General features: G+C 43.0%; 2 protein-coding genes across 9 annotated transcripts in view; one reads left to right on the forward strand and one right to left on the reverse strand.

The window, feature by feature from the left end:
- The window catches only part of LOC137520899 (mediator of RNA polymerase II transcription subunit 8-B-like), a 230,312-nt gene that overhangs the window by 201,403 nt on the left and 11,986 nt on the right, over positions 1-16,923 (reverse strand). Inside the window, exons 2-5 of one of the 2 annotated variants that reach the window (XM_068239454.1) lie at positions 16,066-16,184; positions 3,071-3,215; positions 2,848-2,988; positions 2,289-2,370 (exon numbers count right to left, since the gene is read on the reverse strand). In XM_068239454.1, coding sequence (XP_068095555.1) covers positions 2,289-2,370; positions 2,848-2,988; positions 3,071-3,215; positions 16,066-16,184 — 487 coding nt within the window. The remainder of the gene's footprint in view (positions 1-2,288; positions 2,371-2,847; positions 2,989-3,070; positions 3,216-16,065; positions 16,185-16,923) is intronic. The other variant, XM_068239451.1, reaches the window with a different exon arrangement.
- Positions 1-16,923, forward strand: part of SZT2 (SZT2 subunit of KICSTOR complex) — a 414,375-nt gene that overhangs the window by 127,085 nt on the left and 270,367 nt on the right. The window lies entirely within an intron of this gene.

Genomic DNA, 16,923 nt, shown 5'->3' on the forward strand with positions numbered 1-16,923 from the left:
AAAGTATAGGGAACTCGCAAAGCACTTGAAAAAGTGCTTTGTATAGTGAATTCCCGAGCACTTTTATGAATAAATACATTGCATTTATTCATTTCTGGGTCAAAAAGTTCACTTACTGACTGAACAGGAAGTGAAAAAACCGAATCGCTCAGCAAAAGCTCTTAGAAAAGCGCAAAGCGCAGGGAAAAGCACTTAACCATTTGTGATAGCACTGGCAATTTATAATATGAACAAGGCCTAAGAAATCTTTTGGTAACTAACTCATTTCACATGCATTGTATTTCATCTGTGCATTTAGTTGTTGGCCATGAGTTAGATTGTTGCCTTTTACAGTTGTCACGATTGCTTTCAGGTGATGAGTTTTGTATAAAAACACACAAAAAACATTTTAAAGAGAGCAACAGGAGGGGCTCTTACTGCAGCTTGCAAAATGTCCTCGGGGAAGGGGGGACATCAGGAGACGTCTCATGCTAGATTGTCACTCTACACCATGATTAATTATTGTTTTTAGCAATTACATTTTTGTTTAGGTTTGTAGCATAGGTGGTAAGGAGGTAGGTGATTAGGTGCTAAGTCACAAAAGCTAACCACATACCAGTCTCTACAAAGAGAATAGAAAATGGCCCCATACCTGGAAAAGCTCCAAAACTCTCAAGAGAGGAAAATCCCGAGTGTCTACAGACTGAGTGCTCACAACCTCGAAACAGAGTCTGGGAGACACAGACAGATGTACAAACCCAGGGAAGAGAGACTATGCCAACACTGTTAGCAGAAGACCCTCGAGGATGAAAGCCACTTCCTGCCCCAAATATACTGCAACCAGGGACACTTACTTTAAGAAATTGTTGGAACTATTCCCAGACTTTCCCACATTAGAAGATGAGAGAAAAACATATCTTACTGGGAGAAGAGGAATCCACAGTGACAATCAGTGCATACTATGTCACAGCATGCCACAGACATAGGAGCATAATGGAACTGTAAACCTAAAAATGTCCACAGACTGCTTAGCCATTGTCCCCTTACCCCACCCCCCTTCCAGGCCCCCTTTTCCCCGTACTTTGGCAATACCGGTGATAAATCTTGGTCATGCCAATAAAGCCATCTTTGATTTGATTTGACCTAGTCAAGGCAACATAATGTGAATCTAACTGGGTTAAAGTTGAAAGCACTGCTTTTCTTAACTTTGCTGACCTTTGCGAGCAATCTTACAAGTCAAACCAGCACACATAAGGAGTCGGAATTTAAAGCGACCATTACCAAACTTCAAGTTGCAATCCGAGGCAACAGAAGGTCTGGTGAATTTATGAGTCAGCAGAAACATCAACAATGGGAAATATGTGATTATAAACACAAAAGGCTCAAAGATGCCCTTTGTAATGCAGGATTCTGGCCTTTGATTGTAGACATGGAGAACTTAAAAGGTTTTAACAAGCTTTATTTCAGATAAACACACAACCTTCGAGTGTTATGCTGGGGAACACACGATACGTTATGTCCGATATTCCGCTCGATCGTTTTACCGCTCAATTTCTCATAGGAGGGATTGGAAAAAAAGGTTAAAACGAGCGGAAGAGAATAGAGTGGAGAATCAAGCAGGAAGAAAAAAAAAAAAAAAAAAAAAAAAAAAAAAAAAAAATCGAGCCGAGAATCGAATGGGAAAAACGTATCGTGTTCCCAGCATTAGATTGATTGTGAACGTTAACGTGACAACACCAAAATCTATTCATAATTTATTAGTGTTAATCAAGTTAAATTCACTCTGATTGGCATGAGATATAAATGTTCTGTGTGTGTCTGTCTAAGGAAACAACTTTCAATATCATCTTGGTTATCGTAAGATGTGTAAGAAGTGGAAAGATGGCGGCTATACCATAAAGCTAAAGTGATGGGTTCATTTAGGGTAAAGGGGCAGATCAGGTGTATAAAATAGTAAGGGGTTCAAAAGGAGCCCCTATAAAAGTTCATATGAGCAGAGTGGCTTCCCATCAATCCATGTACAGGCAAACAGAGGCGCCAAAAGGATAAAAGTTGATACAAAGTTTAAAAATCGGGGGAGACCAAGGTGGATTTCCCTTCCCAGATAGACACAACAAACTGTTCATAGAGATCAACCAAATATTTTACATACTCCAGAAAGTGCAACGCGTGTCACAGGCATATCCCGCTTCCTCAGGCTATGAACGGAACATAAAACTTATGCAGGTCTAGTACAAAGCGAAGCGCCTCCGTCTCAATTTAAGATTCAGATCTATAAAAAGGTTTTCATTCTCCTTGTAAATACTCACTTGCAACATCAGATTCCCTCTCCTCCTTTATGATCTTCTCCAGTAGGTTATTGCACAGTTTGTTCATGCTCTGGACTTGTTTCTGGAAAATAATGCGATCTAGTTCACTAATCCTGCAACCTTCCATATGCCATGGAAATGCACATACATTTAAGGACAGCCTTAAAGTATAACAGGAGCAACAAAGGAAATTATAGCCACAAAACATTCCTGGCAGAAAACAACAACAGAGCAGGAGGAGATTAAAAAAAAAAAAAAAAAAAAAAAAAGTCAATAGTTCGTGTATTTTCATTTAGGAACACTTAATAGGCTGCCACTGAGCAAAGACAACAAAACATTGAATCTACTTTGTAAATGTTTAAATATAAAACAAAACCATGGGATATCCCAAAAAACAAAAGCTAATTTTTAGGATTAGGAGGATAAATACAATTGTTTATCTCATCGGTTTATTTTCATCTCGGGTTCACTTTAAGAGGCTGAAGATCAACAGCAGATTACGGAAGACATACATCCAAGAGGATACTTTAGGCACACATGGTGGAGCTTGGACACTTACCTGTGCTGCTTCAGGAGTGAGGCGTGATGCCTCTGAACTCAGCTGCTTTTCCAGTTCTTCCACTTCTGGATCAGGTTTTGTTCTCAGGTGATCAGGCACCACTTCATGACTGAAGACTGGTACTCTTCCTTCTGTCAGGCGCTGATGACAATGGATGCAATTAGATTTACCACGCAAAGATTGCGCATCCATCTTGTGCGCTTGCAGTGTCTTGCATACTCACCATTATCTCCTCATCGCGATCAGGTGACAGCAGAAGCGGGATGATGACCTGATTCTTCAGCAATGGCGTCTTATCATTCTTAAGCACTTTATTCAAGGTGTTCAGTTGCCCAGAGAGGAGCGCAAAATTATCCAACACCGAGGGCCTAAGAAGATAGAATGGTAATAAAACAGTGGAAAAGCCATATGTGAGGGTGATGTTTATTCAAACCCTGAAGTAAGCATGTGGAGAGGACAATGAGTCAGGAGCAATTTCTCAGGGTTCTACAAAGTTCTAAAACAGAAAATATGGATGGCCAAAAGCTATGAGTAAGATGAGAATTATGGTAGACTTCCACGCAAGAGACTCGGGGTAAGCTCAATACTAACTTTAAAAAGAGGTGAAAGTCTATGGGGATCAATTACTGATTATTATGGTGTCAACACAAAAGTCAGGTGAAAAAAATAACAGGAGGAGCAACAGAGGAATCCAGGTGGAGATAATTTATGGCTTGAACAACGCAATCTACAAACATCCTCCATACTACAACTTATTAATGAATCTAGTATAAACTTAACGATGACATGCCAAGATCATAATTCAGTACTCTTACTTTCTGAAACTGGGATTTTCTTTTATAGCTCTGGCTTTAGGGTTATGTCATGCCTGTTTATGTATGTTGCTGTGAAACTATACATATCTTTTCTTTAAAAATGTTGTTAGTTCCAATGTGTGGAATTCAGAAAGTCCCTTTACACACCCTGAGAAATCAGAAGTCGGTTGTGAACAGAACTAAAAATCGATGTCTACATATCTGCAGTCTAAGGAACTGGCATTACCCGAAACAACAGGTTCCAATCAAAAGGAAAACTACATTATTTTGGGGTAACTGAAATACTATTCCCTCTCTGAGTCTTAGCAACTTGGAAGGAGAAGTAGCCAGAACCCCGTATTACTCATGTGCGGGCCTCAGGCTATAGCATTGCTGCTCAAGTAGTGACCAACAGAGCGCTACTTGAAACCACCTGCTTTGCCTAAGAAGGAAGCCTCTGGCTTCTGTAGGGGCTTCCCATGCCATCCTCCGCCCCACTGTTTCCTCTCACAGACACCTGAAAAAAAACAAAACACACCTCTTCATGAATAAGCGTGGCCGTACTGTGCGACTACAGCTGTGCCTGCATGAGCGGCTCCGTACTACTGCACAGCCGTGGCCGCGCTTGTCCATAAAGAGGAGTGCGGTTTGGATCTTCCAGAGGGTGCCGGCGAGTGGCAGTTGGGCGCGGACGACACAAGAAGCCTCTGGAGGATGCAGCCGCTTCCCTTTTCCCTTTTTTGACCAGAGGTTCTCCTCATGTTCACATTAAGTTTCCAATAAAGGGCATTGATGGAGTTTTACTTTAAGGTGCCTTTCTGCTTCATAATTGATCTTGTTTGTCTAGACATGAGTTGAGCTGCAACAGACACTTTTCTTCTGTTTCCACAGTAATACTAATCTGCTAACACACTGTGTCCAATAAATATGTTTTGGCCTGAGTTCCATTTTAAAGAAGAGCTGTGCTAAAATATAATGAATAAAATTGCTCATTTTTCACAAAATCACTTTATAAAATTATTTAGTCAGGGTTTTCTGAGATTAACAAAGTTAGTAGAAATGATAACTGTCTCCCAGAATGCTCTGTGTGAATTCCACATAACAGTCTAGGCCAGGCCTGGGCAAAGTTTACGAGGCTCGGGCCGTTTTCTTTAAAATTCCTACCCCCCTCCCTGCAAAATTCTGGGGGGGCGGTACAGGGTTGAAATTCCCCTCGCTCACCGATGTCCCGTGTCACATCTCCATGGCAACATGATGTGACATCAGGGCACACCATCATATTACACGCTGGCTGCCAGCATGTAATATGCTGGCACGTCCTGATATCACATTATGTAACGCCCTATTGCCATGTACAACGGTGCCCGCTTGCAACTCTGCAGGGAGGGAGTGGAGGAGGGGAATCCGGCCACATGCCCAGCGTTGGTCTAGGCTATTACATCACTGGGAGGGAAGGGCTACATAGCAATCTGTAGAAATTAGGAAGGGTTTCTGATGATGAAGCTAGGATAATTAACATAAAAGTGGGTATCCTGAATAACTTACTACATTCTACTATACGTCACTATGGTGCCTCTTTAAGAAATAGATGGTCTGGTTTACTACAGATACAAGTAATTATTATTATTATTTATTGCATTTATAAAGCGCCAACATATTATGCAGCGCTGGACATTAATTTAGGTTACAGACAATATTTAGGGGTGACATACAGCAATATGACAATACAGGAATACAAGAAAACCAGATCACACAGCACAGTATAAGTACAAGGTAATGCTTAGGCCCCGTTCACACTTGCGTTTTGGCAAGTAAACGGACTGGATCCGGATCAGGACCTGATCCTGATCAGAACCGTATGGTTCTGATCCCGATCCGGTCCGTTTGTATCAGGCATGCATCAGGCTGCCATCCGGATCCGTGGGCAAAAAATAGTGAAATTTAAATAAAAAAATGTTGGGGTCAGCAGAAGGTGCACCTGGTGCACCTGTAGAATCAGGTTCCTCCGCTGTAGGCCTCACCTCCACCTCCGACATTCTGCCAAACAGCTCCAGCACGTCTGTCACTGCTGCTCCACTCCAGACATGCTTGGCCCATGTGTTCCCATCCGAAATGGCCGCTTGGATACGCATAGGAAATGGGGTAGAACGTCAGGTTTTTGTAGGCAGTGTGTTCTGTGCCTTCCGTTCCCCATTGGTTTCTGTGTTCCGGATAGTGCCGTCAGGCTCCGGTCCGGGTGCGTGGGCCGGAGATCCGGACCCAAAAAAATAGCGCTTGTTGGAAAAGTGTCCGGAGTCCGGATCCGGTCCGGCTCCGTACTTTACGGAACGGACACGTGTGAACGTCCGCATAGACTTTGCATTGCTATGCGGAACGTACGTTCCGTTTGTACAGTATACGGTCCGGATCCGATCAGGAAAATCCGGACAGGGAACGCTAATGTGAACCGGGCCTAAGTCACTGGATGTGAGCATGGAGATTAGGCAAGTTAGGTTTACTCAGATGCATAGCATGGATGCACAGTAATGGAGGTGCATGATCAGGTAGGACACAAAAGCAGGAGGACCCTGCCCGAAGGCTTACAATCTAGAGGGAGAGGTAGGGACACGAGAGGTAGGGGACCTAGACATAATGAAAAGTGCCATTCTTTCTCTACATTCCTCTCTTTTCTAATGCTGGAAATACACGGGTCGATTCTGGCGCTCGAGTCTGCGCACAATCGTTTTAGCCGCTCGATTCTCTTATCTTTTTTCAATTCACTTCAAATGAGAAATGAAGCGTCAAAATGATCGGACATGTTGGAAATGATCTATCGAGCCATCTTATCAGCTCAGAATCGAGCTGTGTATTCCCAGCATAAGAAGTTCAACTCTTCTTATTCAGAATCAACTGGAGCTGGCGAATTACTTAGGTGTCAGTCATTTAAGTGTAACAGACATTTAAGTGAAGATTCAAAGGCAGATACAAAAAGATACATCAGGATTGGCATGGAGATGTGAACATGGACAATGGAAAATGTGATTTGTGATCTCTGTCTGAAAGCCCCCCCCCCCCCCCCCCCTCACTGGCCCATTGTTTTATTATTTATAAAGGTTAATTGGAAGCTTGCTGGAAGTGAAAGCTGCCAACCAGCAGGACCATGGAACATATCAGTAACAGAGGGGGAAGAACAATGAATACGGTAACTGCACTGAAGATAATTACGCTGAGAGTGAATATTAATGCCATCAAAAACTATGCACACTGTAACATAACAGCTGCTAAAGTGAACCTGTCATCCTCTTACAACACAGCCAATCATTTGCAGGCTGTGCCAATATTGAGTCTCTTATAACCCCAAATCATGCCTGTTTTAGAGGAGGACACCATTAGTGTTTCTGATATGGGTGGAGTCCCTGTCTTGCACATGAGGTGTGTATTAAACACAACCCAGCTCTCAGCATTTCTCACAATATATGTGTTGCTGCACTTGTGTTTATCAGTAGTTAAATACTAATTATTTTTTCTTTCCATTAAAAGGCTATTGGGGGACTGGGGTAGGGGTGGCATAGTATTCAAATACTGTATGTCTTATTGGTTTCAAAACTATTTTCTTGAGAAGCCAATGTAAAAACATACAGTAATGCAGCTCAAAAGCAGTAAAAATAGTTACCATATTTCTTGGCATATAAAAACGCTCCAAAAATATAAGACGCACTTAAGTTTAGATATCAAAAACCATGGAAAAAAAAAAAGACATACTAAATCTGGTGTGCCCATTGTCCAGGAGCATCTTGTAGATGTTCTCCCCCAATTATAGTGTCCTCCTGTGCCACCCATGTGTTCCTTTCTGTCCGCACTATTTCCCTTTCTGTCCCTACTCTGTACTCCTCCTCCTCAGTCCCCCATGCATTACATGTGGATTTGGTGAGCCACATCATGGCTCACCAAATCCACAGCTCCAGTGGTGATCACAGACCTCTCCTCGCCTTTACTGTTTCTCTAGTGCCCACTTCTGCTGATCGTGTCATCAGAAGAAGCAGTCACTAGGGAAACAATGAAGTAGAAGTCTGTGATTGCCACTGGACCCGTGGATAAGGTGAGCCGTGCTGCAGCTTCTGAGGTTATACACGGGGAGACAGAGGAGGTCAAATGTGGAACAATACAGGGAGTCCCCGACATTGCGGCGGATCGGCGATTCGTATCAGCGAGCGTTCATAACTCAGGGACCTGTATTTGGCATACTAGACACATTTTTTGGTGGAGAAAAAAAAAAAAAAAAGTGTGTCTTATATGCCGAAATTTACATATGATGTGCAATATGTTCAATTTTACATTACAGTAGATAAGCTTCAGTTAAACAAAACCAACAATACAAAGAACATTGCCATCTCCAAAAGGATTTTCAACGTAATTAAACAAACCTTGGATATCTGCCATAGATAGACAGATGTGGTCATACAGCCCAAAGTATAAGAATAAACACTTTGCTATAGAGGAAACATTTTGTGCCCAGAGGAGACAGACCTTTTCAAAGTGGTGGTTTCTGTTCATCAGGTTTTGCATGGTGGTAGGAGTTTGACCACCGTGTATGATAGAGGTTTCGGTAGCCACTGAAAGGCTATGTATGTCTTAGTGGCATTTACTATAAATTGTATGAATTTATGCTTTGCATGGGGCAATTTATCTGGCTAGAGGCCCAAAAGAAATAGTAGGGTCCAAGCGGACGTTACATTAGAAAATTGTATTAATTAATTTGATAATTTTATGCCACAAATTACAGGACAGGTCCACAAACCAGTTGGCTGACATCCCTGGAAACAAATCCTGGGCTTATCTGTATATATGTGATGTAATCACTCAGGTACCATATAGTATTTGTGTAATAAACGTAGTGACACCTCCATATTGGTTACCTGGAGATTACCTTTAGAGAATGTGTCGAAGCATTCCTGCCACTGTTCAGTGTCCAGTACAACTCTACAATCCTTTTCCCACTCAGTTTAAAATGGAAATTTAAAATTGCTAGGGCCTGCATTGAATGCGTAATAAAGAAAAAAGATAGTGCCCCCTTGCAAAGAGGGTCTGACTTTAGTGTACATAGCCAGATTTCCCCCCTTTAGTGTATATAGACAGATCCCCCTGTAGTTTTCGCCTCGCCACAACTCGTACTTGCTCTGCTCCTGGACCCCTTCTCCTGTAAGTTCCGATCAGCGTCACTGCATTGCCATGCGGTGAGCTGTAGTGAAGAGGGAACCAGTGTTCGCACAGTAACTGCAGGGACTGTAACAGGAAGCGACATCACGGCACTTCACAGTGGCTCACCGCACAGCAATGCGGTGAGGCCAATCGGAACTTACTGGAGTAGGGAGCCAGGAGAGAGCAGGTACCAGCGGCGGTGAAAACTGTCGCTTTGATGATCTGAAGATTGTCTTGCCCCAGATAACGATTTTTGGGTTAAAAACCAAAAAAAAAAAAAAAAAAAAAAATTGTTCAGCCCTAACTGATGGTCCCTGAAATACTCAAACATACAAGAAATCTGTCTATAGCACTCTGCTTAGAGCAGGTCTTACCATTGTTAAAAAAAAAAAAAAAAAAAAAAATCTCAAGAGTTGTAACGTTGGTCAAGGACCATCTGTAAAAGCCAGAACATTCCATCCATCTCGAAAATCAGGATCCCTATAGCTCCAAGAGACAGGGTGGCCATACTTAAAATCACACTCTTTTCCAAATAGGGAGTGATAGGTGCAGAGAGATTGGTTTCTGATACTTTAATGGTCACACTGTTGCGCCCAAGGATACATTTTCAGCTCAGTAGAGCAATAAGAACATTTCATTTGTAGATCCAGAGTGGGACATGCTCGCCTGAATAGAGTATTGGAAGAAAGGACAATTGTGAAGTAGATAATATTTATATAGGTTTGGAACCGACATACCTCCATCCTTTTTATGTAGAAGAATGGAGTGTTTAATTTTAGGGGTTTTCTTTGTCAGGCCCAAATGAATGAAAATATTTGTTTTTGAAATGGCTCTAGTACTTTCCTGGTTACCGGAATAGGGCGGGTACGGAAGTAATACATTATTTTGGGTAATAAGGTCATTTTGATTGCAGTCATTCATCCTGCCCAAGAAATATTATAATTCATCCATGATTGGATTAAATTATGGAATGAGCGAAGGAGCGGGGTGTAGTTCCAAATACCTGAAAGGGATCACAAGCTATTTTAACTCAAAGGTATTTAAGATAATGTGGTTGATACCTAAAATTAAATCTACATATGTAATCTCCCATGGCCTTCCGGTAATTAAAGAACATTTAATTTCAGTCCAGAGATTAGCTCAAAGCACTTCAGCTCTCTTTACAAGTTTGGGATCATGATTACAGGATGGGTCAGTGTTAAAGCAGATCCGAGATGAAAAACTAACTATAACAACTAACTTGTCTATGTATCTTATCTAAAGTTTAGATAGTTTACACAGTATACAGTGGCTTGCAAAAGTATTCAGCCCCCTTGAAGTTTTCCACATTTTGTCACATTACTGACACAAACATGAATCAATTTTATTGGAATTCTACATGAAAGACCAATACAAAATGGTGTACACGTGAGAAGTGGAACACAAATCATACATCATTCCAAACATTTTTTTTTTACAAATAAATAACTGCAAAGTGGGGTGTGCATAATTATTCAGCCCCCTGAGTCAATATTTTGTAGAATCACCTTTTGCTGCAATTACAGCTGCCAGTCTTTTAGGGTATGTCTCTACCAGCTTTGCACATCTAGAGACTGAAATCCTTGCCCATTCTTCTTTGCAAAACAGCTCCAGCTCAGTCAGATTAGATGGACAGCGTTTGTGAACAGCAGTTTTCAGATCTTGCCACAGATTCTCGATTGGATTTAGATCTGGACTTTGACTGGGCCATTCTAACACATAGATATGTTTTGTTTTAAACCATTCCATTGTTGCCCTGGCTTTATGTTTAGGGTCATTGTCCTGCTGGAAGGTGAACCTCCGCCCCAATCTCAAGTCTTTTGCAGTCTCCAAGAGGTTTTCTTCCAAGTTTGCCCTGTATTTGGCTCCATCCATCTTCCCATCAACTCTGACCAGCTTCCCTGTCCCTGCTGAAGAGATGCACCCCCAGAGCAGGATGCTGCCACCACCATATTTGACAGTGGGGATGGTGTGTTCAGAGTGATGTGCAGTGTTAGTTTTCTGCCACACATAGCGTTTTGCATTTTGGCCAAAAAGTTCCATTTTGGTCTCATCTGACCAGAGCACCTTTTTCCACATGTTTACTGTGTCCTCCACGTGGCTTGTGGCAAATTGCAAAAATATATACAGAAATGACTCGCACACCAGCCAAGATATAGATGCAAAAAGTCTGTATTCAAAATGTCAATAAATAGCAACACAGTTCAACATGTCAACATGGATTACATACAATGGCCTGCTTAGCAGACATCACAGATAGTGAGCATAACACTGAACAGTCACATGGAGGCAAGTTGTGATACATATAAATGCATAATGCTAGCAACAAGCATAGTAATGAGCTATATAAGTCAAATCAAGCAGAGTGTACAAAACAACGACTCCATAGTGAAAAAAAGAGTATACCCTGACAGCGCGCTGTTTCGTAACCTTCGGCAGACAGTATACACAATGAGCTCCTTCTGGCTGCTGCAACAAAGCAATATGGCACATTAGTTTAAATAAATACCTGAACCTGAACGAACGCCCCCGACGCTCGGCGTTCGTTCGGGTATATAAACTAATGTGCCATATTGCTTTGTTGCAGCAGCCAGAAGGAGCTCATTGTGTATACTCTCTGCCGAAAGTTACGAAACAGCGCGCTGTCAGGGTATACTCTTTTCACTATGGAGTCGTTTTGTACACTCTGCTTGATTTGACTTGTATAGCTCATTACTATGCTTGTTGCTAGCATTATGCATTTATATGTATCACAACTTGACTCCATGTGTTCAGTGTTATGCTCACTATCTGTGATGTCTGCTAAGCAGGCCATTGTATGTAATCAGTGTTGACATGTTGAACTGTGTTGCTATTTATTGACATTTTGAATACAGACTATTTGCATCTATATCTTGGCTGGTGTGCGAGTCATTTCTATATATATTTTGGCATTTTAGGGCCATTTATGTGCCCGGTTTACAGACTCAGCACCCATTGTAAAATTTGCATGTTGAATTCCACGCTTTTTGTATAATTAAGGGTGTGCATACCTTTTTTGTAAATATTGCATTTTGTGGCAAATTGCAAACAGCACTTCTTATGCTTTCCTGTTAACAATGGCTTTCTTCTTGCCACCCTTCCATAAGAGCCAACTTTGTGCAGTGCACAACTAATAGTTGTCCTATGGACAGATTCACCCACCTGAGGTGTAGATCTCTGCAGCTCGCCCAGAGTCACCATGGGCCTCTTGACTGCATTTCTGATCAGCGCTCTCCATGTTCGGCCTGTGAGTTTAGGTGGACGGCCTTGTCTAGGTAGGTTTACAGTTGTGCCATACTCCTTCCATTTCTAAATGATCGCTTGAACAGTGCTCTGTGGGATGTTCAACGATTTGGAAATATTTTTGTAGCCTAAGGCTGCTTTAAGTTTCTCAATAACTTTATCCCTGACCTGTCTGGTGTGTTCTTTGGACTTCATGGTGTTGTTGCTCCCAACATTCTCTTAGACAACCTCTGAGGCCGTCACAGAGCAGCTGTATTTGTACTGACATTAGATTACACACAGGTGCACTCTATTTAGTCATACTCATTACCACTCATCAGGCAATGTCTATGGGCAACTGACTGCACTCAGACCAAAGGGGGCGAATAATTATGCACACCCCACTTTGCAGTTATTTATTTGTAAAAAATGTTTGGAATCATGTATGATTTTCGTTCCACTTCTCACGTGTAACACCACATTGTATTGGTCTTTCATGTGAAATTCCAATAAAATTGATTCATGTTTGTGGCAGTAATGACAAAATGTGGAAAACTTCAAGGGGCCGAATACTTTTGCAAGCCACTGTATCTAGCTGCAAACAGCTTCAAAAGTTTATGATTATGTATTCCTGTGATACAATGAGGGCAGCCATGTTCTGTTTGTCACATTGTCACAGGCTGAGGGCTGGAGATGCTATCAGCTTGCCTGTGTGTAAATTTAGTCTCCTCTCCTTCCTCCCCTCTGCCTCTGAAATCAATGGCTAGTAACCTCCTCCTCTTCCTGCCCAGACTGAGCTCCCATAAGCCCTTGCTACAGTGCCAAGGCACTGTGAAAAGCGGTGGGTGAGGCTTGTTTACTTTATAGGGAATTACGAGGTAGAGTACTAAAACAAAACAAAAAGTATTTGGCTTGAGGAATGCCCTATAAACTATATGAAAGGAACACAATTATGCAATGAGTAAAAGTTTATCTCGGATCCACTTTAAGAGCACATAGAATTGAAGGACGGATCCGCAGTCTTATTCGGGAGCAATGCAAACTTTTTTTTGTTCCGACTCACACATGTAAAGCTGAGCATACACGGGAGAAACTCTCCTTATCAAGTGAGCCGCTGATGGCTCGATTGATAATATCCGACAGGTCCGATGACCTGCCGGATAGATTCCCCGCGGCTGATAAGGAGCGCCGACGGGGATGCGCGGGAACTGATCCGCGCGCACGAGCGGGGACACGGCGGGGGTCGATCCGGCGACCCGTGTATGCCCAGCATAAGACATCTTACTGTCCCAGCCGACGATCTGCCTAGGCAGACTTGTACATGGGCGAGTTCGGTCAGATGTCTTACGTGTGTTGGAACATTAAAAGTTTTCTTCGTTCCTGAATAAGATGGTGTGCGGATCCCTCCTTCGGTTGTATGGATTACTCTGCTACGAGGTTCCAGCACCAGCAACCATTCACAGTAGGTGTGTGATTCTATCGATTGGAGTGTTAAGAGGACGTCATCTGCAAACAAACTGAGTTCATACTCCGTGTCACCAATTATTATTATTGTGATTTAGTATTTATATAACGCTGACATCTTCCGCAGTGCTGTACAGAGTATATATAGTTTTGTCACCAATTGTCCCTCAGAGGAACTCACAATCTAATCCCTACCATAGTCCTATGTCTAGGTATGTATTGTGTAGTATATATGTATTGTAGTCTAGGGCCAATTTAGGGGGAAGCCAATTAACTTATCTGTATGTTTTTGAGATGCGGTAGGAAACCCACGCAGACACGTGGAGAACATACAAACTCACTGCAGATGTTGACCTGGCTGGGACACGAACCAGGGAACCAGCGCTGCAAGGCGAGATCACTATCCACTATGCCACTGTGCTGCGCACCAATTGTATAGCCTCGAGATATTTGTATTATTGCGGATAGCCTTTGAAAGCGGTTCCATTGCCAATGTGAATATCTCAGGGGGCAGAGGGCATCCTTGCCTAGTGCCTCTTTTGACAGTGATAAGCTGAGGGAGAAGGGGAGGTAAGCTCGAGGGGCTGAGTATAGCTGCCGGATAATATGGGTGAATGCTCCTCTTAGTTCTGCATTCTGTAAAACCGCCATCATGTACTCCCATGAGATAGTGTCCAATGCCTTTTCAATTTCTAAGACCAGGGACATTACCTGTGAGCCTGACATCGTAGCATGTCGTATGATGTCAATGGTCCTCCGTATATTATCAGAGGCCTGCCTAACGAAATGACTAGGGCAGGGGTCTCAAACTCGCGGCCCACGGGCCATTTGCGGCCCTCGATACAATGTTTTGTGGCCCTCGCTGGCAAAAGCTTCCTTACAGTTCGCTTCAGTGCTCCCAAGTAATCCGCCGCATCCCCGCCGCTAAACGAGGGCTGCAGAGCCCTCAAATCGCCCGGGGGGCAATCTGCTGGCATTTCCTGGAAGGGGCAGAGCTTTCAGCTTCAGCTCTGCCCCTCCTGACGTCAATCACCGCATGGATCGCCACCTCTCCCTGCCCCTCTCTGTGAAGGAAGAGTGAGAGGGGCGGGCAGAGGCGGCGATGCGCCGCGATTGTGAAATTGCTTATGCGGCCCAGCCTCATCCTGACTTTGCCTCCTGCGGCCCCCAGGTAAATTGAGTTTGAGACCCCTGGACTAGGGGCTGGTAAGACTTTATTGATATGTTTGATTCCGGTGAGAACTTTGTAGTCAAGGTTCAATAAGGCAATAAGCCTAAAATTCTTAGTGTTAAGTAAATCTATGTCTTTGTTGTCTAATCTTAAGAAATCTATGTATAACAGGGTAAACTGGGTGAATATGTCGAAGGGGTATTTTAGGCAGTCCCTTATATTACATACAAGTGGTATAATTTGACAGAAAAGTTTGGATCGTTAGCGAGCCTGATAAAACAGCAGCTACCATAGTTTTTGGTCGTCTGATTGGCCAGCAGAAAAAAAAAAAAAAAAAAAAAAAACCACACTTCTGATCCACAGACAGTCTGATCATTTTTTACTGAATTGTTAGGGCTAGTTCAAACGAGCCATTGAGGGTCTTCTCCATCAGCCGCTAGTCAATTAAAGTCAACCAAAGACGAAGCACCCTCATGTATTTTACCATATATATCAGGGGGAAAATTAGAGAAAACACTTACCCTGCTCTCTGCTTCATCCTTCACTGCTCAGCCTGCTTGTTATCCGCCCTGATAAAATCCCTGACTGAGCATTCAGTCTGGCTTTGCTCAGGAATGAATATAGCTAAGTCTGTCTTTTCAAGCCCAAGCCTGCCCCTTTGTGGCTCTGCTCAGGAATCATTATAGCAAATCCAGACTGAATGCTCAGTCGGGGATTTTATCGGGGCTGATAACAAGCAAGCTGTGCAGTGAAGAATGAAACAGAGAGCTGGGTAGGTGTTTTCTCTAATGTTCCCACTGACATATATGGTAAAATACATGAGGGTGTTTCGTCTCTGGTTCACTTTAAAGGCTTTCCATTCAGGTGAATGGCAGAGCTGGTTCCTTACTTTTACTGTTTGCGCTACTGCCGTGCTCCAATACAAATTCCCGATGCAGCTTCCAGAGTTGCCTACCACCGCATCTTTGTGTCCCTCTGAGGGGAGGGTGTGTGTAATGTACATATGCAGATCACCGCAGAAAGCAGTCAAATGCTCTTCTGCACACTTGCAGAAAAGCATTTGACTGAGACGCCGCGGGATGCCCAGCAGTCACCTGTGTGTACCAGCCCTTAATCTGAAGCAAAAACTGGCTCATGTGCAAGGCATTGGAAGCAGGGCATTCACAGATCACTATAATAGACCTCTCCCACCCCCTTCCATGTCCTCCATTTCCCCTTGCTTTGGCAATGCCTGTATAGATTCTGGTCATGACAAGAAAGTTATTTTTTGATTGATTTGATCTGTGGCCACATTAAATCACACATCTCTCAAACAGCTTTCCTCTCCTATTATGGCAAAGTGATCCTCACCAGGTCAGGCGCTCATACTCGTTCTCCAGCTTATAGATAAATGCAGCTAATGAGTTCTTTATATCAGACACCTGGCCGATAAGAGTGTCCAGGCTGCTCTCCAGCTGCTTCTCCTCTCGCTGAGAAAATGAAAGACAAAAGCAACATTATGTTAAAAGGTAAACACTTCAAAAAGTGGATGGTCAGGATTTAAAAAAAAAAAAAAAAAAAAAAAAAAAATCCTTCCTGTTTTTCTCTCCTATACATGAAATACAAAGCCCCCCCCCCCCTCTCAACATTATCCCCGTTTTACCATTATCCCTTTCAATTAATAAGACAATGGGATTTCATGAAAATCCTATTTCGGATCATAGATACCAGGGCTGTGAAGTTAGTACAAAAATCAACCAAACTCACAACTCGTACAACATACATTACCGAATAGATGATGTACCAGGGAAATAATTACAAACACTGAATGTCCAGAAGGACTTGACCCTGTAGGTACTTGTAAAACTTATAATTTTACTATTAGGTTTAAAAGGTTTATAACACCAGAAGTATTGCTATTTTCAATACCTTACTGAGTGGGGTACAGATATATATCTGTTCTCCGAGTGTGGGGGTCTTTGCTTATCCCCCTTAAACCAGTGGCTGGGTCTGCCATGTGGGCGGAAGTGCGGGTGGCGGGCAGGTGGTGACATAACTTCCGCCAGCACGTCCGCCCGCATCCTGTCATACAAGGCTCTGGAGCCTTGTTACTCAGCACCATCAGAGGGAGGTCTGGAGCGCAGCTGCGCTCCAGAGCCTTGTATGACACGGCAGACCCAGCCGCTCTTAGAACCAGGGGACTGCACCAATCGGCGAAATGAGCCGAGG

This window comes from Hyperolius riggenbachi, chromosome 6 (genome assembly GCF_040937935.1).
Source record: "Hyperolius riggenbachi isolate aHypRig1 chromosome 6, aHypRig1.pri, whole genome shotgun sequence".
In the NCBI taxonomy this organism is placed as follows: domain Eukaryota; kingdom Metazoa; phylum Chordata; class Amphibia; order Anura; family Hyperoliidae; genus Hyperolius; species Hyperolius riggenbachi.